This window comes from Lagopus leucura, unplaced genomic scaffold, assembly GCF_019238085.1.
Source record: "Lagopus leucura isolate 7727_CA_CO unplaced genomic scaffold, USGS_WTPT01 Super-Scaffold_73, whole genome shotgun sequence".
NCBI lineage: Eukaryota > Metazoa > Chordata > Aves > Galliformes > Phasianidae > Lagopus > Lagopus leucura.
In genome coordinates, this window is record NW_024962252.1 from 59630054 (window position 1) to 59655250 (window position 25197).

A 25197-nucleotide genomic window follows, 5' to 3' on the forward strand; every position below is an offset into this window, starting at 1 on the left:
AGATCACCATCTCTTTGAAGTGTAGAAGTCATCTTTATTTTGCAAAATTAGTGGAGCTATGTGAAAAGAAATGTGAGTTACCAGGATAGTGTTTCTCAATCTATGATCTGCAGACCCACTGCCTATGAAGTGTTGTAGAAGATAACAAAGGAAAAGGAAGTCTGTTGTTGGGAGATTTAAATTTGCTGCACTGAGCCTTTAACTCTTTTGGGAACTTTTTGTTACTCTGAAGATGGGTAAGGTTGAAGACCACTGATGCAAGGGCATTTTCATTGGCCTGTTTCATGGGCAGAAGTAAAATTTTGAGACAGAAAACTCCAAAGAGGTTATGGAAACAATTTGAATTCACTGTTACATACAGTGAAACATGCTTTACTTATCTGAGTTTTCTCTTTCTTAGGACTTATTCCTATTATGTATTTATTGACATTGTGAGTGTGATGATGTTTTCTCTGGATGGGATGTAGAGAATCTAATTATATTCATTAAAAATGTAATGAAGTGCTGTCCAGTTTGCAGCACTGGAACTTGAAAATACTTGTTTTTTGCAGGTGTTAATTGCTAAAAGATACAGCCTGCTGAGTTCTGTATGGTACGCTGTCACTGCATAATTCAAGTAGTAGACTGTATTTAAAAGCATCTGCGGTTTTCAAGTAGAATTCTATTAAAATAGTCACACTGCTGCCATTCGTAAGTAAAGATATTAAAGGAAATTCTAAACGTTCAAGTATTTGTAGCTGTAAATGTTTCAGGAAACTTTTTTTTTGGTTGTTCTTCCAAACTTCTTCCCCTGACTGGAGGGTTCTTTGCACTGACAGAACCTACTGTTTGGAATCACTGATACACCAACTGGGGAAAGAATCAGAATGTAGTTTTCTAAAACCTCTAATGTTAGGTTTAATATATACTGTATGGATCCTGACAACGTAATCAATCCATTCTTTAAATAGACCCTTAATATGAAACCTGAATTATAAGATCCTTTGTGGTAGATCTAGGCTGGAACTACTGTAATTCAAACCTACGTTATATTTGGATCTTATAAAATGTTGCTTGAAAAATTGTATGTGATTTACAGTGAGCATTCAGTTTACTTTTCGGATGTTAACTTCTGTGGTGGCTTATGCTTTCTCTATTTGAAATTTTGTCCCAAAAGAGGCCTTTGTTAAAGTAACTGGAATCTGTCAGTGAAAATTAACTATACAGCTACAGTGTAAAAACTTCCATTGTACCTTGCACATTAGTACCCTAAGCATTTTTATTCTGTAGGTAGCAGAGATCTTGGCTACCACCAGGTTAAAGAGAATATTAGCACAGAACTAATGTTTATGCCTGTTACTAGGATGTGTGTGGATATATGCACACGCTCGCCGTCCCCTCCCACCCAGCTGGCTTTCCCTCTCTCCCTTCTGCCCTCCCCCTTCTCTCTTGTCATTGTGGTGTTGCACTAGGCAGTATCTCTAATTGTCCTCGAGGCAGAGCTTGCTTTGGTATCTGTATGGACAAGACTTAATACGATTTGATTTTTTTCTGGTATAATTAGAAGCTGTACAGGAGATAGGTGCAGCTGGAGAGCTAATATTGCGTGGGGGAAACCTGCTTCAAATCCAGTATATATCAGTTTTTAATACAGTTTGATTCTCTATTGTTACTGTGATCATGGACTACATTCTAACTATAATGTTCTACTATTGAATCAAGAATATTTTCATGCAGCTTAGAAATAGCAGGGTTATAATTTAGGTTTCTGTTCTTAAAAATATATTGTTTTTAAACTTAAATTGTGTTATTACAGTTGATAGCAAAAATCATTTCTAAAAAAAAGCCCTGAATTACCGTCTTAAAGTTTACTGAAGAAATATGGTGGTTATTACCATCCAGGCTTGGATACGGAAACGTATTTTATGCTCCAGGCTGATTGATTGGTTAATCCCATAGATTCTGACAATAAAATTATCATCATGGTTTCAGTTAGAAAAGGCTCCAATCTCAACTTTTGCTTTAGTGGCAAGAGGTAAACACTGATGCTGTATTATCTTATCTACTTGATAATTTCATCCCAAAGTTCCGGAAGTTGATGTGCCAGTTGTTAAATGCATTGGGCTGTGAAGTAATTGGGACTTCAGCTTGCAAATACCAAGCTATTGTTTTCAGTAAAGTTGAAATCAGCTTTTTGTGCTGCACTGCAGTAGAAAGCCATTAATGAGCGTAACAGTGTGCCAGATTTTTTTTTTCCTATCAAAAGAAAATTTTAGAAATTATTCAGCAATATTAACAAACATGTAGCAGATTTCCTTGAAATTTAATTCTATAGTCATATAGGGCCTTGGGTTATCTTTGATTTTTAGAACTCGTGTTTATGAAATGTCTTTTTAGATTCTTTTTCAGATTTACACTGCTGCTAATGCCATGCAATATGTCAGTGTTATGAGTCATTGAAGTCTAGATGTGTCACATGAAATAAAATGGAAGTGCAATCCGGTATGATGTAAAACACATCTGTTGAGCAAGTTTTAATAAATTCTAATATGTGACTGTGATTTACTGAGTTTTTGAACTTGTACCAGTTAAAGATCAGACTTCAAAGGTGTAACAGTTTTTGTCTTTCAAAAAGGCGTGTAACAACTGACCAGCACTGCCACTGTTTCCAACGTTATCTTAATTTATGTGGCCTCATAAAATGAAATGAGTTAAGATAACATCATAGGGTAGGCTGGCTGTTGAAATGCAATAGCTTTTATTAGATATGAGTTGCTTGTCTGATAACAAAGTATTTTTGAAAAGCTGTGAGAGAATCACATTTTTGGAGATGCCAGCATTAGTTGTACAACTGAGTGGAATAATTTATGTAACATGTGAAATTAAGCCATACTGCATATAGTGCTTGCTGTTTGGTCACTTCTAATATAATGTGATTACCTCTCGGTTTGACCAGCAACTTAGTTATCAGATGTGCTATAATTATGTTCTTGTGCTTTTTTTTTTTATGAGGATACTGAGGGATTAAATTTTTGTTTTGCTGACTTTGTGTTGTCTTCATTGTTTTATTGTGATTTAAAGTCTTGTATGCTGTGAAGCACACAACTAGTTAGAATGTAATGGTAATGTTTCATAAAGATTTAGCGTGTAGCTTCTAGCTCATATGCACGTTGCTGACTACCACTTTACTGCTTCAAAATAAGAGTTGTCAGCCTGTATTTCTATTAGTCCATTAGAAGATCTTTGTTTTGTTTTTAAGCACAAGTTTTATGTTAGGTGCTACTCACTAAAATTAGTGTTGTATAAAAAGAAGCAAAATGAATACATCTGTTTTGATTATTTGGGGAAGAAAATTACTGAAACACATTATGCAGTTTGGTTGAATTGTGCTAAATTTTATGGCTTCAATATGTAGAGTCAGCAAATATTTTTTTTCGATCTACTTTGCACACTTGCCCAAGAACTTCGAAGAAAATGTGGGTGACTTGGAGAGCATAAATATCAGTAGAACTGTGAAAGCAAAACAAACAAAAAAATCTGACTGAAGGAGTCCCTTTAATATGGGCAGAAAATATACGTGGAAAAAAATTGTGTGATGCATTTAGACAATTTTATACAGTTCATTAAAGGAAGAATTTCAAAATGGCTGTGTACTCAATATGAGAACTGTTTTTATTCTCAGAAATATTTTGATTAATACAAGACGAGCTTGATGTAAATATATTTGTTCTTTAACGGTCGACTTCTAAGCACAGTTCATAGGGGATGGTGTGGTGGCTTTTATTGAAGAAGGTGAACAAAAGATACTATCTGTGAAGAGCTCCCTCTGAGGTATACCTGCTGTTAGGGCTTTTTCATGTGAGTGATAGGTCCTTGCATTACATTGGAGACACTAATGTCTGAATGGATGTGATGGCTGCTTCGGAATGATGCTGCTGTTAGCAGTGAAAAATGTCTTCCTTACGATTCTTGTGCAGCAGGCTGTGGAGTGCAGCACATTTTTATAATAAAGGTGATGAATTTAATCGCAAACTGGCAGCCAAATGGAAATTGCAGACCTTGATACTGGGAGAAAATTGCCTATAAAGCAACTCCTGAGAGAGCAGGCTTTAAATTTATCCACCCATTTCGACATTGAGGAGAACATAGGAATTGCAGGATATTTTGCTTGGCCTGTTTAGTGCAGATGGATGACACTTCAGTCTTCCTTTATTTAAGAACTAGATACAGTTTGTTAAAAGAATGACCTTGTTACTTAAACTTTACATGTTAAGGCTTTCAGAAAAATCCATTCCCTTATTTTCTTGAAACTTGCTCCTGTTACAAAGCGAGACCTAATATGAATAATGAATAGAAACTTTCCTACTGCTTCACAGATTTCCCTGTATATATATCGGATTTAATCCTTCTGTTCTTATATATATATATTTTAAATGTTTTATGTGTATAATTAAAGGCTCTTTGCAGCATTGCACAGATGTGAGGAGCAAAATTCTAAGTGATTTAACTTGTCTTCAAGTCCCACTCACTGTTCTGGAAGTATAGTACTTTGTCTGATGATACAGTGTGTCATAGAAGCCCAACATGTGAAAGTTATTAATGCAGATACAGTTCAGTATCTCTTGCTTTTTTGATTTTTAGTAGTACAAATTAGGTCACTCTGAAATTAATGCCTGCATGGAAACTACTACTGAGCAGAAAAGCACTGACAAATGAAATTTTCATCTTCAAAATGCTATTTTTCAACATAGTCACCAGTATTAGCAGTGTATTTTTTGCCAGCAGTGAACAAGAGCCTGCATGCTATGCTCATAAAAATGTGTGTGGCCACATGACTTGTCTTTCAGGTCATCGTCACCACTGCTGAAATGCAGTGCCCTTCACTTCTGTGTGCTCACATACACTGTTTGATCTCTACAAGCATTCAGCAAGTGTTGATGAATGCCAGTAAGTACAGTTTTTAATGCATGGAGGAATTTGATTCCACACGTTTGCTTTATACTCACTTGCATGTCAGTTGCCGTTGTGTCAGACTGCCCTTTGCTGCCATCTTTCACATGGCAACAACACGTAACAGGATATTGGTGGGAAGGTTCAACCTCTACTGCCGTGCCACCAACATCCACTTCTGGCACCATGGGTCAAATAAAATAGGCATTACTTTTGGAGCAACCCTCATGTATGCTGATATTCTTCACGTATAATAAATGTGAACTGTATTTGCAAATAAAATTGCCATTTATGGAAAGCAGTATTTTACAAGAATGTTTTGCCCCCTTACTTTCTTTTTTTGGAATCTTACTTAAAGATGATATAGATTGAATCTACTTGAATTATTTCTATGCGCAGATGCTTAGAGTAGTAGATATTTTGAACACCTAATTGACATACTTCACTGCAACTCTTTGGAACAACAGCTTTTTCGTTGCGTTCAGTAGTGATCATCTTTTGAGCAAAATTAAGAATGAATAGCTTTTGATTTTTTCATAGTCTTTATGGTGAAGGTATTGGAACATTTAATAGTGAAGCATCAGGTGTGGAGTTTGGAAGTATATTCTATCGAAGATGTTATTGATTCAATTTCTCTTCTGACACAGATAACATAGGATATACTCTTGGTTAATTATTGCATAAATACATTGATAATGTGGTAATTCCCAGTTGTGAGTAAATAATACAAAAAAAACCCCTTCATTTTAAAAAAAGATTCTCTATGGTAGAACACTGCCTGATTTCTGAGCCATTGTGAAACTTTTTTAAGTATACGATACTGCTCATTTCTAGTTCCCACTGTAACTTTGTTCTGTCTTGTAGAAAATGAACTTTTGGCAAACCTAATGAACGATTGAACAATTTTTTTGTTAAAGAAGCTTTTCCTTTTTTCTTTTCTTTCTTTTTTTTTTTTTTTTAAGAGGGCATTAGGGTTATGGAACAGTTGTGTGGTAGAAGTAGTTGAGTCTCATTACTGATGGCTCTCAGAAGTCTACCCCTTGACATTTCTGTATAGCTGATGAGCATCTTGTCCATTTTGCTTTGCCTCAAGTATAGATCAGTAGCGAAATAAAATAATGGTTGATCAGTTTTTGACTGTGTTTCTGTAATTGATGTCACAAGAATATCATGGCCTAAAATGCTTGAGAAATAGGTAGGTATAATCTCATTGTAAGTTTTGCTAATTTTGAAACAAAGAATAGGAGATTCTTATGAACACTGTTTCCATTTGAAGTGGGACCAACCTTAGAATTCCTAGAATTCTTCTTTGCCCTTGGTAAATAATTTCAGATGTTTACTGATATCCAGAGTGGTGGATGTTCCACTCCTATGCTTTTTATTATTTTCTCACTTGTAAGCATTCCAAGGTGCCCATTCACTTAGGAGAGGCTAAGTACAGATTTTAGAGTTAAAACCAAAACGTTTATGTTGATAGTAAACGGATTTATGTACAATCCATTTACCAAAAGTAACTTTTGTGTCTGGATGAAAGGTCTTGGAGAGAAGTTAGAGGAGATGGTTTTAAACTAATTTACTGTAAAAGCTTGGTTGTGCCAAAAGGAGATTCTGGTTTGAAAGGTCCCTCTTCTCACTAATTCTGATATTCAGAAGGTCTCTTTTTCCACTAATTCTGGCATCCATACTGTTTCAGCTCAGTAACATGGAAGAAAGCTAGTCAAGTGAAAAAGGAAAACGTACCAATAGTCTTCTGCTCAATTAGTGAGTTGAACTGGCTAACTAAAGCAGAGCTGATGTAAGAGATGCATAAGGAGCTATGCTCTTGTTAGTGGGGAAAAAAAGCAAAGACAGTGTTGCCTGTGTTTTTCTGGCACAGCGTGCTCTTCAGATTAGTAGCTCTCCTTACCCTTCAAAGAAAAAGGAAGTGGTATGGCAACAAGTGATATGAAGTAATGCTAATCTGACGATCCAGATTTCTGATTTTGTCTGTGCTTTTACATGTAATTTGGGATAAACAATTCACTTCCCAGAGAACTCAATTATTTTTTTTTTGAATAGCATCTTCACGATCATAAGATGATAGACTTGGGTTGGAAGGGACGTTAAGAATCATCAAGCTCCAAGCCCGCTGCCGCAGGCAGGGCTGCCGAGATCTGGTATTCTTTCCTAGGATGAACTCTATTTTATCTCTATAATTTTTTTTTGCTTCTTCTGTAAAGCAGAATGTGAATAATCATGTGGCTCACTGTAGTGGTTGGTAGTTCTTTGGATCTACCATTAGGTCAGGATCAGCAGTAGTTTTACTGTTTCTTCTTCCTACCAGTTAAATGTGTGTAGGCCCAGAGCATGTATGTTGCCATTCATCTCTCATTACTTCCAAAATAATAATAAGTTTAAAAAAAAAAAAACCAAAAAACAAAAAACGAAAACAAAAACCAACCAAAACCAACCAAAAGAAAAAGGCCTACAAAGCAAAAATCCCACAGCAGCAATCTCCCTCCCAGTCCAAAAGAGTGTAATAGCCTCTTAAAAATGAATTGCAACTCATAACATGGTAAGATGGGACAAATCTGCCAAGGGTAGCTTCTCCTTTCAGTACAGTGTGTGCATAATGCCCTATTTTCTTTGAACACAGTGGTGGTAGATATATTTCTAAGTTTTTTTTTTTCCTTACTTGTTTTTGTTTGGATTGCGTGCATCTGCGCTCATCAAGGAAATGTGGGAGAGTGTTCTGCTGTTACCGTATCCTTGTCATTCATAGTTTAACTGCAGTTGCCCATGTTGATAGAATTTGTAAAACTCTATTTAATTTTTATTCAGTAATCACGTACTTTCAAATAGAACCTCTAATCATCCCCAAGTTTAGGAATTGGTCTGAGTAACTGTGACTGTGGCCAAAAATATATTAAATTTTGTGAATTTTTGATATAAAACCCAAAGCAAATTTTTTTTTTTTTTTTTTTTTTTTTTTTTAACAAAACAACTTTGTTTTATGTTCTTAACAAAATGTGAAAGTTTTGCTAGGAGACTATTATTTCAGAAAGAGAAAATCATTCATTTAATTCTCATATTTACTTAAATATGAGAAAGATCTGAAATATTCATCTGGGAGTTTAAATCTGTGAAATTAAATTAAATGTGCCTTTTGCTTATTGCAAGAATGGAAGTGAGAGGAAGGAGATAAACTGTTCGCTTCTGAGTTTTACAAGTTGCTGATGATTCTGTAAGTAGGCAAAACTTAGTTTACTGGCATGCTGGAAAAAAGGGAAGTTTTACTGAGTTTCTTAAGTGCAAGGTGTGTGATTCACAATCTTGAAATAATTTCATAAAATTTTGTAAGTACTGGGAATTGGTTGCTTAATTACACTGGTCTCTGTTGATCTTGCTGCAGAATGTGCTTCTATACTGACAGCAAGTGAACACTATTATTTGGGATCTCTTCACGATAATGAAAATTTTCCAGAGGCATCCAAATATCCCCAAATATTTTTCTCATTTGTCATTTAATGAACAATATTTCCATGCTTTGCTTTAATTTCTTGATCTAAAACAGGGGAACCCTGCAGAGGAGAGACATTCCCAAACGTGTTTTTTTAAACTGAGAAGTTGGGGGTTAATTCCAGCTGCTTTTATAAATGGGATGCGAAGTGCCCAGTAATTATGTTTGAAGTGCACAAGTGCAGTTGAAGTCCTTTTGCTGTTCATGTGATTTATTTTTTTTTTTCCTTTGAGAAAGCCTGAGAAAAGTTCCCTTTTGAAGTTTAGTAAATAAATAAAAAAAATAACAAGCCAATGTAGATTTTTTTTGATTTGGAACTCATGATACTGATCAGGAAGACTAAGAGAATTTACCTAAGCACGTCCTGGCGGGCTGAAGTGGAGTCAGCATGCTTGCAGGCTTTGAATTGCCATTGTAACTTGTGTTACTGGTTGTGTTTCTAGTTCCTTGCTACATCTATGAAACTTTGTAAACTTTACCTGGAGTACTTGTTTGTACTTCTACAAGTGTTACTGTGTCGCAGTCTGGTTTCATTTTCAGTAACAAAATCATGTTGAAGTGACTTTTTTTTAAATATCAGTGATGGATAGAGGACCCCAAAACCCTCTTCCACCTGTGTGTTCTGTTGAGTTTTTCTGTTTCTTTCTTTTTTTTATTCCTCCACTTCCTTTACAGCATAATTGGAAGCTCTTACTGAGTGCTATGAAGGTCTTGTAGCCTGAGCAGATTAACTATTTGCTTGTTTTCTTTCTTTATCCTTCCAGAATTATTTCAAAAGATAATTATTTCCCCCTGCAGCCGGTGTGTGGGAACAGGTGGGTGAAAAAAGAAAAGTTGGAGGGGAAGAGAGGGAGACTGGTAGAGAATATGAGCCTGGAAGGCTGTTTCTAGATTTGACTGCTTTTGTGCTTAAAGCTTATAAGAACAAGTCTTGAATGTTAAATGGTGAAAGGAAATTAAGATTGCCTGTTCCAATTTAACATAGTTGGTGTTAAGATTTTATAGCTGTACTGTAAGCTTTGTGCTATTAGTAGTTGTACATGCCTGTGATCTAATAAGAAATGGTTCATCTATGAAAGCAGAATGAGCTTTTGGACAGTTAAAGTTGGAATTGGTGGTGTAAGCTGGTTCATAGCTGATGCCTCATCTTAGTTTCATTTTGATGCTCCGTATTAGAAATTGAGCTACATCTTAGCGTAGTGCTGTCGCTTTTATTTGTAGTTTATTTCTTTGAGCTGCGTAAAGCAAACCATGAAATAAAGTTCAGGTAGTGACTGTATGAGCGGGATAACAAATGTGATATTGTCTTTCACTTGTACTGGACTGTGTCATACTGTGAGGAAAAACACTCTTTAACATGACGCCAGTAATCATACTATTTTTTATGTACAAATTGAAATCTTATTTCAATAATGCAGAACTTGGGAATGTTTTTTGGAAGCATTAATTCCGTGACTTTGATAAAAGCTGCAGATATAACTTGTGAAATGTGCCACACTATCATGTTTTTTTTCCTCATCTGCCCACTTACGTTGTTTTTTCTAAACTAAACATTATGGGAGCTAGGAATGTGCTGTACATTAAACTATGCTATATGGCAGAAATCTTATCATTCAAGTTTTAACTAGTTTCTGATACAACTTGTAATTAAGGTTGTGTTATATATCTTGCATACAACATGAGAGATCATTTAACAACTTGTTAGAGTTCCCAAAAACTTCATGCCAAGTATGTGGCTTAGGCTACAGTTGAAACAGTAATAAATTAAAAAAAAAATAATGAACAGAAGGAAAAGTCTTAATAAAAGTGCATCTGAGCACTGAAATGTCCAAGTCTATCCTGCTGAATATATGATGTGCCTCCATCCAGTTTCTGGCTTTGGTGCTCTCCTATCGCCTTTGGGCATGACTTACTCAAACCTGAGAAAGGCATATGTAGTTTCTGTGGATCTGGCAAATGGACTTGAGAGAGGCGGGCTCTTTCCTGTGCTATGTGTATTTCCTTTGTTTTCTTCTGAAACTCCTGCTTTAAGAAAGGATGATATTTTTTAGATGTAGTTTTGTGGAAAGAGTCACAAAGATGCTCTCCTTCAGATTTCTGGTAATCCAGGCATATTTGGAGGTATAAGGGAGTGTTAGGCAGGAATTAGAATTGAAATGGAAGAAACTCCTCAAAAGCTGTAGGAATGAAGCAAGAAGGGACTTTATTATGGAGAAAATGTTCTTTGAGGGTAGGAGAGGGTTTTGAGTGGAGAAAAAAGAGCAAAAGCGTATGTTTGGTAAAGGAAAGCGCATTGCAGAGTTGAAAGTAAACCCGAAGAGTTGAAATCTTGCCATGTCTTTACTGTCAGGAAATATCTATGAATGCCAGAGGCAAATTGTCTCATTTCTTCTCTGCTCCTGGACGGTATCTTCTTCTGCTGTCAGTTAATACCTCACTTCTTGTGGCAGAGGTCTTTGAATCTGAAGATGCCAGCTAGCTGACTGGTTGAATTTAGCATGTTGCCAGATAGGAGCACGCTTGTTTTGTGGTGGTAAAACTGATTCATAAAATGCACTCAAAGTCAAGATTTTTTTATTTTTCTTTCCCCCCTAATACTGGGATCTCAGTCAGCAGTTCTCTGAACTTTTTTTTCCTCTTCAAAGGAATGAAGGCCAGACTCATTTTTGTGAAAGATCCTGCTGCTAGATTTCGGTGACTGTAAGAAGTGACTTGTAGAATGAAGAAGATGTTAGTAAGAAAGTCGTTCATTAAGAAAAAGGAAAAATAAGCATATTTTTGCTTCACGGGTACTTGTCACAGTTACTTGAAAACTTTCGGTTATCAAAAACATATCATTAACACTCATCATGTTTTTGTTGTGCTGTGTATGCATATTGTGTTGAAGTTTGTCTCTGAGTAAATTTCTGGTAAAAACGAAGGAAAATCCACAAAAGCAAAGAAATCTTCAATGTAGAATATTTCATAAAGTGTCTGAATGCATATAGAATATGCTCTTGTGTGCTAAGTTGCTCCATTAAGTCATACATGTATTCCTCTTTTTTTTTTTCTTGTAAAAATACAGCAAAGCATGCTGTAAGAGTATTCAGTTTTCAACTTCAGTAGTAAACATATGCATTGGATTTTCTAACAAATAATATAAATTTTAGAATTAATTGTCTTGAGTATCTTACAGAAATAAGGAAAGACTTCTAGGTATTCTTTGATTTGCTTATAGTAAGCGTCTCAGAAATGTGCAATTTCTTCAGATTTTTCATAATCTTGGTGTTGAACACCTTGGTTTTGAACAGGGGCATATTAACTTGAGATAGAATAATATATATACCAAAGTAGTGTATGTTTATTTAGATGCAAGGAAGAATTGAGCTTATTCATGAAGCCAGTATCTTACTGATATGGTGTTTCAGGACATGACATAAATATCTGGTAACGATATGATAATTACTGTTACTAATCAGCATTAGTAATTGTTAATTTGAATTCTGAAGAATGATTTGTCTTGAATAAATGGTGGCATTTCTTTTTTTTTTTTTTCTTGAAATAAAAGCTACATGAGAATATTGTCAGAGTTCTCAGGGTGGATAAACGAACTCTTAAAAGTGAGCAGTAATATATCGAGAAAGAATAACTTCTTCACTTCTGAAGAAGATGCAAATGACATTCTTAAGGAAATACTGTGGGCATTTTTGTTTTATTACGTTTTAGCTGATTGCTGTTGTGACACCCTTCTTAACTATGCTACATATGCTACGCATTGACAAAGTGAATAAGCTACCTTTGTGCCTGTAAACTAATGTACCTCTGCGAAGATATCTTCAGGATAGTTCTGACTTGTGCTGAACAAAGTACTGGACATAGGTATTTTTTGCGTGGGACTACTGAACCTACCAAGACAAGTTTTCAGCTTACAAATCTGCCTAATGTGGGCCTGGTGTTACATGCCGATCAACTACTGTATTGTAAGAAAGAAAAGGGATGATTAGTAGACTCATCCTGGTCTATTTTATTCTGAATAATAATGAAATTAAAAATAATATAAATAACCAAGTATTTATTATTGTTTACAAGGATAAGCAAGGTGTGTACAGTCTCATTATTAGTGAAAGCTCTGTTATATTTCAGGATAGTGAGCATGGTTCTGTTTATTAAAACGAGAATCCATGGAGTAGATCAGGTAGTATAGTTTTTGAACTTCAATGAAGAGTATCTTCTGACCATTTAAAAACAAACAAACAAAAAAAAAAAAAAAAAGAAAAAAAGAAAAGGTGGGGGGAAGGGCAGAAAGATTCTGAATCTGCTAATACCTGCGGCACTCAGTGTGCTTTTGCTGGTAGCATAAGAAATACTCGTGCTGGAGGGTTCTTTGTGATCAGTCTTTTATTTATTTATTTATTTTTGTTGAAGGAAATCAAGCTTGGAGAGATGAGCTAAGTATGTTTTAACATACCAACTGCAAATTAAATTGAATGTTCCATTTATTATGTGAAATAAAACTAAATAAAACAGAGGGCAAATAACAGTAAGTTCCATTGCAGTAGCATACTAATATAGCAATATTTTTGTTTCTCAACTTATTGCTCTTTAGTGGTGGTTGATTCTCTTCATTAAAGTTTTGCTGGCTGTGCATGCTTAGAAAGAGTTTGTTGCCTTGCTGATTTCCTGCCTGCTAGTATTGTGTTGAGTCAGATGTCTGAGCTAATGCATGGGACAAAAGGATGGATAGCAGCAAGATTAGTATACTATAAATCTCTTTGTTTCAGCTCGTGTTCGAGTCTGGAAAAATACTCAGCTTTAGTAAAAATGATAATTGAATTAAAATTATTTTAACCTTGAAGTTAGGTCTCAGTTCATTAAGGTTTACTTCTGTTGTTGCCAGGCTTCTTGTTTACATAGATGTGTCTTCTAGAAGATTATTCAGATGTATGCATTTGTCGTGAATTCAAGCATGCTTTTGTTGTTTGGTTTTTTTTCTTCTCACAGTTGATGAAAAATGAGCAACTTTCCAAAGTTGACTGGTTGTCTTTGTCACTTCAATGGGAAACTGAAGATGTTCAGTATTTGTTAAAATGAAAACTTGGTGACAGTCTTTAAGTAGCACTGTTTACTTCATGCTAAGCAGTACTTAAGATAAATACACTTTTTTTCATCCTGTCAACATCTTGGTTATAGTATTTAGTCTTGCAATAATGATATTGCTAAATTTTTCAACTAATTTTATTTCTTGTATGAAGTTTTGTCACTGATTGCACTTATAATTAAGTACAGCTTGAAGTAAAACAGAACTTTGCCTATTACCATATTTACTATTACCACACAGTTCTTTTAATGGATTCCTTTTTAGACTGATGCCTGAAATAAAAAGATGTTCAATATCTTAAGTTCACTGTTTCTAATATAAGAATGGAGTCACAGCAGTCTGAGAAATCATCTGCATACAGAATAATTTTCTTGGTATGTTACTTGTTTAATTTGAAGACTGTCTTTTAAGGAATCTCTGTCTCAGGCTATGTATCATATATATGATCTGAAAATGGTAAAATGTTCTAATTTTTTTTCCTTTCATCTTTACAGTTGTGGATTCTTCAGAATCATGTCTCTCAAGTTCAGAATTTCTTTAATTGGTGAATTTAATCTGAGGCCAGTTTCAATTGTTTAATTTTAAGCAGATATTGCCCTTTGAACCCTCATAGTAGTGGCAGTTGTCAGACTGTGGGAATGGGCAATCTTGTTCATTTTTTCTTTCTTTCAAGCCTCTTTATTTTTTCTTGAATTTCTACATGATCCATATCTTCAGTATTCCTTGTGATTCAGCAGAGACATTTATGTATGTTTATGTACTGCCTAGCTTGAGGAGTCTTAGAATACTTAAAAGTTTTTTGTAGTCACATCATGATCTTGATAACGTCTTTAAAATCAGAGCAGCGCAATGGTTAGTCTGTTTGATGTGGTTGATGACTAGCTTGTTGATGTCAGCGTTAGCACTTTTAACCAAAAATTTTTATTTCCTTTTTGTCTTTTGATTAAAAGTCACATTTTCATATCAACATAGGGCAGAACAAGACAAAGCCAATGTGATAGGGAGCACTGTTTAAAAATTAGGATTGCGTTACTGCTGTACGTGACCAATTAAAAAAATGTTAAAAAAAAAAAAAAATAAGGGCAAGGTGGGGAGGGAAGAAAACTTGGGATGAGAAGAGCTAGTCTGTCCTTTTCAAATGGATTAGATTCCAGTTGAAGTGAGCTGGCTCACTTGGAGGCACTCAAGGCCAGGCTGGATGTGGCTCTGGGCATCCTGTTCTAGTGGTTGGTGACCCTGCCCGTGGCAGGGGGGTTGAAACTAGATGATCTTTGAGGTTCTTTTCAGTCCAGGCCATTCTGTGATTATACAAAGAGAAAGGATAAGCATGCTATCCTTGTTGTTTTTGAAATCAGTTTGTTGCAAACCTTACAGCTGGCCACGAGAAGGCATTTTGCAGGTTCTTGCAAAAGAAATGACTGAATTTTGATACTGGGAGTGCTGACAAATTGTTGAAAGTGCAGCCCACTTATCATTGGTGTGACAGTTTAATCATCAAAAAAGTACTGCTAGATTGAGCTTAGAGGAAGAAAGAGAAAGAAACTAGAGTACTGACAAGGTATTACAGGATGAATTGAAATGTGAACCTTTTTTGTGTGTGTGTGTTTATGGCTGCTGCATCTCTGACTGATACCATATTTTCAGTGATGATGCCTGTAATTTAAAAGTTCTTTTTCATTTCTTCCAAGTTAAGGTGCTGTGTAAGCGAGACAGTGTTGCATATTTTTGAACCTTTTTTTTTTTTAATTTTGCATTTTAAGATGCATTTAAATGTGGTATGCTCTGGGTCAACAGAGGGTTTGTGAGTGTTACCATGTTGGTCATTTTGTAGAGCACACGGTCTGTGTTAGCCTTCAGAGCATTTTGAAGTGAGGTTATAGTTTGTCTGTCTTTAGAAGTGCTTCAATAAAAGCAAATTGTGATGGTTACATTCTTCCTACTTTTTTCTCTCAATTCTTAGCTAAACTATTTCAGATGCTTTGCTTACAGTATTGGATACTGCTTGAGGTAAGCAGCATGTTGTATAAATGCACTTGGAAGCAATGGCAAAAATAAAGGCATCTAGTTGCATTTATGATTGAAGTTTTAATGGAACTTTATGGAAGGACTTATCTGCCATCGTAATCCCTGAATTTGAATCCTTTAGAAAGGTAATCTGCAAGTCTGAAGCTTCGTAACGTTTGTTTGCTCTACTGGGGACCTAGCTGACAGCAAAAGGATAGGAAAAATGTATTGTTCAAATACCTTTTAAATTTCTGAATTGATGATCTACCAGGAGTTATGTGCAGTAATAATACTTCATTGAAATATTTGCACACATTTGCATTTCATTTTAAGAATATGATGCTTTAGTAGGAAAGAATGAGAAGGAATGTTGTTGTCCCAGCCTGCCTCCCCTCAGCTTAATTAATGCAGATCACATGAGTTTTGGAACTGTTGAAGTATTCTGATAGCTTTCAGAATTGTCCATTTCTCACAAAAAAAGAAAAAATTGGGAAAATATTGAAAACGTTTTTTTTTTGTGTTCTTAGTGTCATGGTCTGTAAGAACCAAATTAGCTATTGGAGAAATATTTTTGTGTCTATTTACATAAAATTATGCTGTGTTTAAAAGTTTGATGTTGTTGCTATTTCAGGCATAACTTGCTTTCTTTGAGAAAGTACAAATATACAAACCTGAAATGGAATGGGCTATGCATCACTAAGGCCCAAGTGTCTTGTACACTTTAGCCTTATGAACACAATGTTCCTCCCTTCCTCCCCCCCCACCAATACCACTTAAAGATTTAGTTTTTTAAAGTCTGCCTTTTTTTCCTCCCTTCTATATGGAACTAGACTATGACTAAAAATCTTCAACTCTGTCAAGCTTTCCTTCCTCAAGAAAGTATGCTGACTTGAGTCATGAAATAGTTAATATTTTAATTCATTCTGAATCTCATGCTGATTTTGGCTATTGGTTTGTTCTACCCACACACACTTCGTGTGCACTGTAAAAATCAAGAATGGTAGATATGGTTCTTCTGTGGCCATTTGCAATTCTGAAAGAAATGAGAGAGGAAAAATTTGAACCTTTTCACTGGTTTTCTATTCTGCATCTTCTTGCTGAGAGGTTTGTTAGCCCTCTTCACTTTACAGTGCTACAGTATTGAACACTGTTGCCAAGACTTCCTTCCTCAAAGGGAATGCAGTAACTTTTTGGTGGCTTTTAATGTGGTGGCAAACATTTAGCTGAACATGGTCCTTCATGTTCTCAAGATGGAAGAATAGTTTGTGATTACGTAGCATGAAGAAATCCAAGAAGTATGCATCTGTAGATAAATGTAGTTGTAATAAAGAATGTGTCCTGATTTGGACTGTATCTTGGGTATTGGAGTGAAAAATGCTGTCAGTAGATGAAAGAAAGATAAGATTACGTGCATAGTTGTGAGGGTCACAGAGAGAATAATGTTCTTCTGAACAAGAATGTGTCACTGCTAGGATAGGTGACTATGTCATGCCATATTAAAGTAGAACAAGATAACTATATTGAAGCCAGTTTGTCTTTTTCTAAGCCCATTCCTCCAGTGTTCTGCTGTGAACAAGACAAATCCATCATTTTCTGCTGAACTTAAACTTTTAAAGTAAGAACAGACTGTTGTTAACTGTTAATAATGTGAATTTTGGAATTCTTCATGAGAGTTTCTACTTGTGTTCACAGTAGAGACAGGGGCTTAGATCTTTTCAATTTTAAAGGTATAGTGAAGCTGCTGTATGCTTTCTTTTCTTTTAGTCCTATCTGCTGCTGTAATTAAGTATCTCTCCTTAATAACTGACTTAAATCCCTAGAGTGCTATAGAGTATAATTACTACTACGATGTTAGGATAAAGCAGTTAGAACTGTACTTCGATGTTGACACTGAAAATAAAGCTTGCCTTATTTTCTAATCAGTTTGCTTCCTGTGAGATACTACAGTGCAAGAATTTGTGGAGGAGCCAAAGCCTTGCATATAAGCTTGGGAAGTGTGATTTCATGAGATGCATGCCAAAAAAGCTTTTGAGAAGGAAAGACAGAAATATCTGTTTGGTAGTCTGTGAGAAGTTATATGAAGTAAACCTAAATAAAAGTTCCTCTTTCTTTGATTTGTGGTTGCATTGATAAAATACAAAAATGTGTGCTGAGAGGATGTGATTTTTCTACATGTGCACTGTTCCTCCTATTTTTAAGCATTTCAGAATAGAGTGAAACTATGATACTAGGCTAGAATTAGAAGAGAGTGAAGCTTCTAGCTTTTCTGATGTGCTGCTGTAGAGGTGTTCTGGAGTGATTTGTGCACTTCCAGTTAAACTTTTATTGGAGGTGCTGGGGAAAAAAAGAAAAGTACGGTAGTAGAACTGCTTAAAGTGACTGACACAGCTGCAAGCTACCAAGGGACTTAAAAGCTTGATCTTAGTATAATGGAGTGAAGTAAGATCATATGATCAAAATTTTGTAGTTTGTGTATGGGCTTTTGAGTGCTCCTGAGACAAAAAAGTGTGATTAAACAGGAAGCAGGAGTCAGATGCCCCATTGGTCTTAAAAGGGGAAAAAAATAAGGAAGAAAATGTCCAGAGTATTTGGAGAATGCTTGTGGGTAGGCTGGGTTTACAAGTTAGGATGGAAAATGGGTTCACTGATAACTAAAATCAGTCATGTGAAGGAAATGTGTGAAAGAAATCAGCAAAATGATAAAGAATGGATAAACGTGAGGTTATAATTTAGGCAGCAGTTCTGTGATTCTTGTAAATACTACAAGAAGTGAAAAGATGCTCCTGGACAGTGGTTTGACAGAAGAGGAATTTGTGGACCTGCTCAGCGATTGAAGAAAAAATGGAAAACCATTGTTGATATTTTACCCATCACTTCTGAATATTTCTCCTGAGATCTTGGGAAAAGTGTTCGAGACAAGAAAGAAGATAAAGGCTCAAAGAGAAGAAAGAATAACGTGAGGAGCCAATGATGAAGCTGAATGAATGCAGTTGACTATCCCTGACCTGATGTTTTTTACTGCTTATGATGGCTTGAACATGGTGAGAGAAGACAGAAGCCAAGCCCTACCTATACAGTGTCTGGTCCTGTGGTGGAATAGAAGATCTTCAGTTATTGATGTATTAGCAGTTTGTAACATTTGAGGCATGATAAATGACTTTGGTTTAACAAAAGCCAGCGTTCAGTGATAGTGTGCCGACTTGAGAACTGTAGTGTGTGTGTTATGAATGTTTGGTTCTTCTGTGCCACAGCTGTGACATACAAATATTTGCAAAGAAAATATTAAAATACGTGAGTTTGCCTTTTTTTGGTGTGTTTTTGTGCATGTGAAAAGCAGGGTATCTAATGTTAGTGTTTATATTACATATGAATGATACAGTTTAAAATGAATTTTTCAGAGCGACTACTCTGTGACTGCCAAATACAAATAAAAATGACTGTGTTACTTCTTATACTTAGAAATCTAGACAAACTGCATAGCCTGTTTGAGTGTTGTGGAAGTTAATGGAAAATCTGAAGAGAATGAAAAGGAAATAGAGTCTGCCAAAAGATAGTAATATTTGTTCAAAGAGATGTGTAAAAGAATTTCTTTGTATGCTGAAGCATATCTAAATACTGCTTGTAGTCCTGATGATTTTTGTCCCTGTTGCCAAAACTGAGTGTAGATCAAGCTGTGGATTTCTTCCGTGAGCTATGATTGTATGATGAAATTTGTATTCTCAACACTAAGCAGGTGTTAAGCACCAAATTGCTATATGGTATATGTGATTGAGTATGTCAATTTCTAGTGGAGAAACAACTTGTTCTTGAATATGCAGAGTATGTTTGTTAGAAATAATTCAGAATAACTTGCTTGAAAACGAGGTCTGCTGTGTTTCAGAAACTTACTTGTCATTATGCAGGCTCCCTTCCCCCCCAGCTTTTCAAGTGGTGGAATCTCAGTACAAATCATTTGGCACAAAACTTTGGTTATGAAACAAGTTCTTATAATCTTTTTGTTTGCTACTGTGGTTAAAAGTAACTTTTTTTTTCTGTAGTTTCCTCTGTTCATATTAAAATGATTTTTTTTTTTCAGTTTTAATTCTAAATGTTTTGAAAGCAGATGAAATAATTCTGAGTAAAATAATTATTAAATGTCTGCTTTTACTTTACAACCCGCACTTTCAGTCTTAATCTAACTGATTTGGCAAGAATACTTGCTTAAATATTAACTTTCAGTTTGGAACACAGGAGATACATGAGAGCAGTTCTTCAGTGGTACTGGAATAAACTCATTGATAATTTTTTTTTACACTAGTTGTGGTTTATTAAGTTATGAACTGTTTCTTGCTTTATTCCTATAGCAGCAATTTAAATGCTATTGTAACAGTACTAGAAATTAAGTTTTAAGAAAATAAGGTTTTTTTTTTTTTTAAACTGTATGTATATGTATATAACTAATCAACTTCATTTTGTAAGTAAACTAACATCTGTAGATATATGTAATACAGATGTAATTGGCAGAAACAGTACTTAGAAGACTACTGATGACGTTCCCTAGTGATGTGATAAATGTCCACAAGTTTTTCACTTATTTGCAATGAAGAAATAGAATATAAATATATACACATATGTATATAAAACGCGCACGTGTGTGTATATATATATGTATATGTGTGTGTGTGTGTATGTATATATATATATATGTGTGTGTGTGTGTGTGTGTGTGTGTATGTATTCCAGACTTATCTGTTTAGGTGTATAGGGATGGCCCAGCTGACTGATTCATCATACTGGGGGATTGTCATTAGAACTATTTACTAATTTGTTGTCACATCATGTGGTCAGTAACTGCTTACTTCAACTCTCAGGTTTTTCATTGCTCAGATGCACCAATCCATGGTGTAATTGAGCTAGCCAATATTATTAAATGGCTACTGTTTTTTTTTTTTTGTATCTTCACTGTCAGATAGGTCTCTCTGCCACTCTTTTATCTTCTCTGCTACCCCCGTTTTTCCCCTTTTTTTTCCATCATCAATTTTTTCTTCCTACAAACCTGACTATAATAAATATGTAAACAGCTATTGTATGCTTTTAAAATCATGAACAGTTTTGTGAGCTTTCAGGAGATTGCAGATAATTTTTACTTGAATAGTTGAATTTCATAAATAGGACTGAATAGGCAGCAAATTTAGAGTTGTTGAGAAAGTGCTTGAGCTATCTGCTGCAATAAAAAAGAAGTAGATTTGTGTTTTGTCTTAAAGTAATGCTCTTTTAGAAAGGAAGAAATTGACAATGAAATTTGGGAGAAATTAAAAAAGAGGAGATTGTCATGATAGATTATAAACTATTACTGTATTTAATACATAATATACGTTTTTCCCCCCACAGAAATTAGCAGAGTACGGAAAGACATGTATAACGACACATTAAATGGTAGTACGGAGAAGAGAAGTGCAGAATTACCAGATGCTGTGGGACCTATTGTACAGTTACAAGAGAAACTATATGTGCCTGTAAAAGAATATCCAGATGTAAGTATATCTTTTTAGTCCCTACATTATTTCTTGATCCTTGTGGTCGTCTCTAAATGTAAATTTCCTGTGGTGCCCCTCTTGGATCACTTTTGAATTGCTTCTGACAAGGTACTTCTTAGGAAAGCTGTGCATGTGCTGCTTGGTGGCTTGATACATAGTAAAGCAAAAGGTGAGTGATTGGAGGTTGTGCGGATTGTAATTTTTCGTATCTAAGATCTGAAATATCTTGTTCATTCAATGCTGTCGGTCCTGAGAAACTGTGTAGTAAGTTTTGTGGGGGAAGTATTTCTTGGGCAATGTACTTTCCTCTTAGTATTACTTTAAAAGTCATCTACTCTGCCTAGACCTTCCTAGATGCCTCTTAGAGATGGCACCATTTGTCCCATACCTCTGTAACCAGTTCTTTTGCATATAGAGTTTTCCCTCAGGAAAAGTTTCTTGCATGCATTCAACTGTTAGAGTTTCCACTGAGTCAGCTTTTCTTTTGAATGTATAGTATTTTGAAGGAGAATGGTTTCATTTGACTAGAAATATTTAGAACTCTCTGGTCTGAACAATTTCTTAAAACAGCTTGGAAAATAGTCCTGTCAAAATCTACCCTATGCATTTTCTTTAATCGTTATCAGGAAATAGTTAGTTCCCCCTAGTGCAGGAGTCGAAGTAGGGGAGTGTAGGGTTTAAATGAGGCCTTTGTACAGTGAAGTTATACAGAAGTGGAAGAAAGCACATAACAGCAAAGAGTGGATGTAACACTGGTATTTCTGCAGTTTTCTTCTGCATTGTTACTAGATAAAATAATAATTTTATAGAATTTAAATGCTGCTTAGAATATTCAGATAGTTAAGTTAAACTTCATTAGAAAGTTAAGTGCAAGTCACTATTCAAAACAATAGACAAGTGTCTCCCTTTTCAATCTTCACAGAAGTGGTTTATTGCTTCCGAATTAAAATAACTGTTTAAAGAATTTGCGCTGACGTTAAGAATATCTCTTCTTTCTCCTTTCTTTATTCTTCCAATATAAGTAATGCATATAAATATCTTGCTGCCTGTGTGTATATGTATATGTACGCTTATCCGCATCTATGCCAAAAAACACTAGTTTTTTTGAAACTACTTGGAATTCTAGATCTAGATCTAGTTCTGTAAAATAAACTCACATTTTATTTAGATACATGTATGTGCTTTAGAGTTACATTAGTTAATAGCTTTTTAAAGCATAGCTTATTGTTGAAATTTTTTAATTTTATAATTGTACAGTGCATCATTTGTGAATAGCTGCCTTAACTATCATTTGCAGTTTTTATGGAAACTGATGCTTGATCTACTAGGATCGCGAGGTAGAAGGAATAAAAACGAGTTGTGTTGATGATTGAGCTCTTCTTCCAGAAATTGAGGGTGCAGTAGCTTAGCACTTGTCTGGCAGTTAATTATCAAATATATTGTAAATAAGCAGGGAAGAGGTTGTCTGTGGTACTGATAAAACACGTGTGTAACACTTTGGCTGTAGGATTTCCTGACTAGCTACTCTTTGTTTGCCTTGTTATTTTATTAAGCTCTTGGAAATTCAGAAGTTGGAGTGGCTTGTGCTTTGTATATGTATGACCTGCAATAAAAAGGTAGTTGGTTCTTGAAAGACAGTGTGAAAAGCTTGATAAAAAACCTGGAACTTCTGTCGCTAATCTTTTGCTTGTCACTAACAAATCCTTACGCTAGCTCAAACGTACTTTTCTGATATTTCTGAGCTTGCTTGCGACTATGTTCTTTAAACCAAGAAAAGAACAGTAAGTTTGAGCTTACTCAGTTCCACGCTTGAAGAAAGAGCAGTACATTCTGTTCAGTCAAGTGCTGCTTGTTTCAGTTATGTTGGCATCAGTTAGTATAACTTGCCTCCACCCATGCCAGGTATTATATGGTATTAGACTATCATGTCAACTTGGTAGGAGACGAGCGTGTTTTTCTGGATAGGTTCTGAGTGTTGTACTCTGCAGTTCATACTTAAATGGAAAGCCAATTCCTGCATTTTCTGTGTGTTCTTCTTGCCTACCTGTTGTCTGTCTACATTTGTTCCTGGCCTCAGAATGAGGATCTGCCCAGCCTTGATATTAGTTAAGAACTGGAATATTCAGTGCATACAAGAACAGCTCTTGCACCTCTTCTAGAAGTTAGGGATGAAGTATCTTGCTTAGTGTTTAGGCTAGTACGGTGTTCATAAAGTCTGCAGCGTTGTAATTCCAACTTGTCTCAAAGAACATGAAATTTACTTGTAAAGATAATTTCGATTTATTATATGTGCTATTAGCTAATTGCTAATAGCACAGCATTACATTCAACCTTTTATTCATATTTAGCGATTGCTTAAATTGAGATTGGATACAGGGAAGACATGCTATGCAGGCTATGAAGGTGACTTTGATAAATCCAGTTAATTCCTTCCATTGCTGTCATTCTCTTGCTATTGACAATCTTGTTTGCCTTACAAAGACATAAAGCTGAGTAATCGTAAAGGTTATTAGGTGGAAAGTGATGAGAAATAGTTTTCTGATGTAGATTTAATTTTTCTTTAAACAAGCAAAAATAAACATCAGTAAACTAATGTGGTGCTCTAATAAACGTACATTCTGTGAAGTATTTTGAAGTTATTGGAAGCATATAGACAAGTTGACTGGAGTGGATACCTAGTAGCACTGGAGTGTAATTTTGGGCATGGAGTCCTAAATCAATTGTGAGACATAAAAGTAATGGTCTGTCATCTGTTTAAAACAAACATATGTACCTTATATGTGGAATGCATATGTGTACATAAACATACAACTATGTATGTATGTATTAAAAATAAAACTGAGTTTTCATAGCTTGTTTTGCTACTACTATTTAGCTGTTCTTAGAGTACTTACACAGAGAAAGTAATACATAAGCTTGAATTATGCATCTAACATGCATATAAAGTCCTCTTCAGTCTCTTAATTTTCTTGAGTGTTTGTTGAATATCTTTCACTCTAGGTTTGATTCTGAAAACATAGTTGATGTAAGGTTTGAATTTACAAAATTAGTCTTCATCTGAAACAGCTAATAGTTTTTAAATGTGGGCTGTGTAGAGTTTGTACTTCTGTACAAAAATTTGAAGGAGTTGAGTTTTTCATGATGCAATCTGTATCTGATAAATAGCCTACCTGTTGGGGTGGTGTACAGTCAGGCTCATTTTTTTTCAGTGCATGCTACAGTAATATAATTGCACATACTTTTATGTATATATTATTTCCTTATTGTGTCCTTGGAAGATGTTTGATATTTATGGAAATGTCTTAAAACTGAGATTTGGGCTATTTAGGGTTTGTTTTTTTTTGAGACATTTATGTACTCTAGAAGTGCGTCAAATGAATTATTTAGAATGAAGAATAGGTTCTGGTATTTGTATGTAATTTGCCCCTTGGTTAAAATATGTTCTCTCTATAATTAAATCTTTGTATCATCATTTAACTTTCTGGTGTTGTGGTTTAAAAGCACTTCCAATTCATGGAAAAATGTTCCATAGCAGTATTAAAGAGTATGTCTGGTAATATCTGGAAAATAAGGAGCTCGTAGGAAACAGAAGAATGAGAAAGGTATGCTGTTGTCTGTAGGTGAATGGTTTAATCTGTCTTCAGCATTTCTTATGCTTCAGATAAGTGATTTCTTTGCTTGAATTTCCCTTTAAATGCCGAGACTAAATTTTGATACCAGTTTAAACAATTTTTGGAATTAGTACCTACAAATGTTGGACTGAATAGATGTTTTTCTGTTATAATCATGGCTTTATTTTTAATAAATGCCCTGTTAGCTCTGATTAATGTGAAATTCTCTCTTGGAACTCTTCTGTGCCTCTTCAGTATAAATGTAAGAACTCAGTAATTATCGCATCTGAAGTAGCATGTCCTTCGAGGATACTGAAGCTCAGAGGCCAGCAGTGATAAACAGCTTGCGCATACTTTCTGGCCATTTTAGTTGAAACTGTTTAGGTAGTACAACAGAGCGATGAACACAGGGGTTCATTTACTATGAACTCACTGACAAAACATTTAAATCCTTTTTCAGTTTGGTAATATCAGAGTTTAATAGTATCCCTAATATGGATTAGAAAAATGATAACATCTTCTTTATTTATTGTTCTGATTGTTTTATTTAAGCTCGTCATT

General features: G+C 35.1%; 1 protein-coding gene across 3 annotated transcripts in view; it reads left to right on the top strand.

Annotated features, from left to right (window-relative positions):
* QKI (QKI, KH domain containing RNA binding) overlaps nt 1-25197 on the top strand; it is a 135250-nt gene that overhangs the window by 11580 nt on the left and 98473 nt on the right. For all 3 annotated transcript variants that reach the window (XM_042879012.1, XM_042879021.1, XM_042879031.1), the window contains exon 2: nt 20880-21022. In XM_042879012.1, the coding sequence (XP_042734946.1) occupies nt 20880-21022 (143 nt within the window). The remainder of the gene's footprint in view (nt 1-20879; nt 21023-25197) is intronic.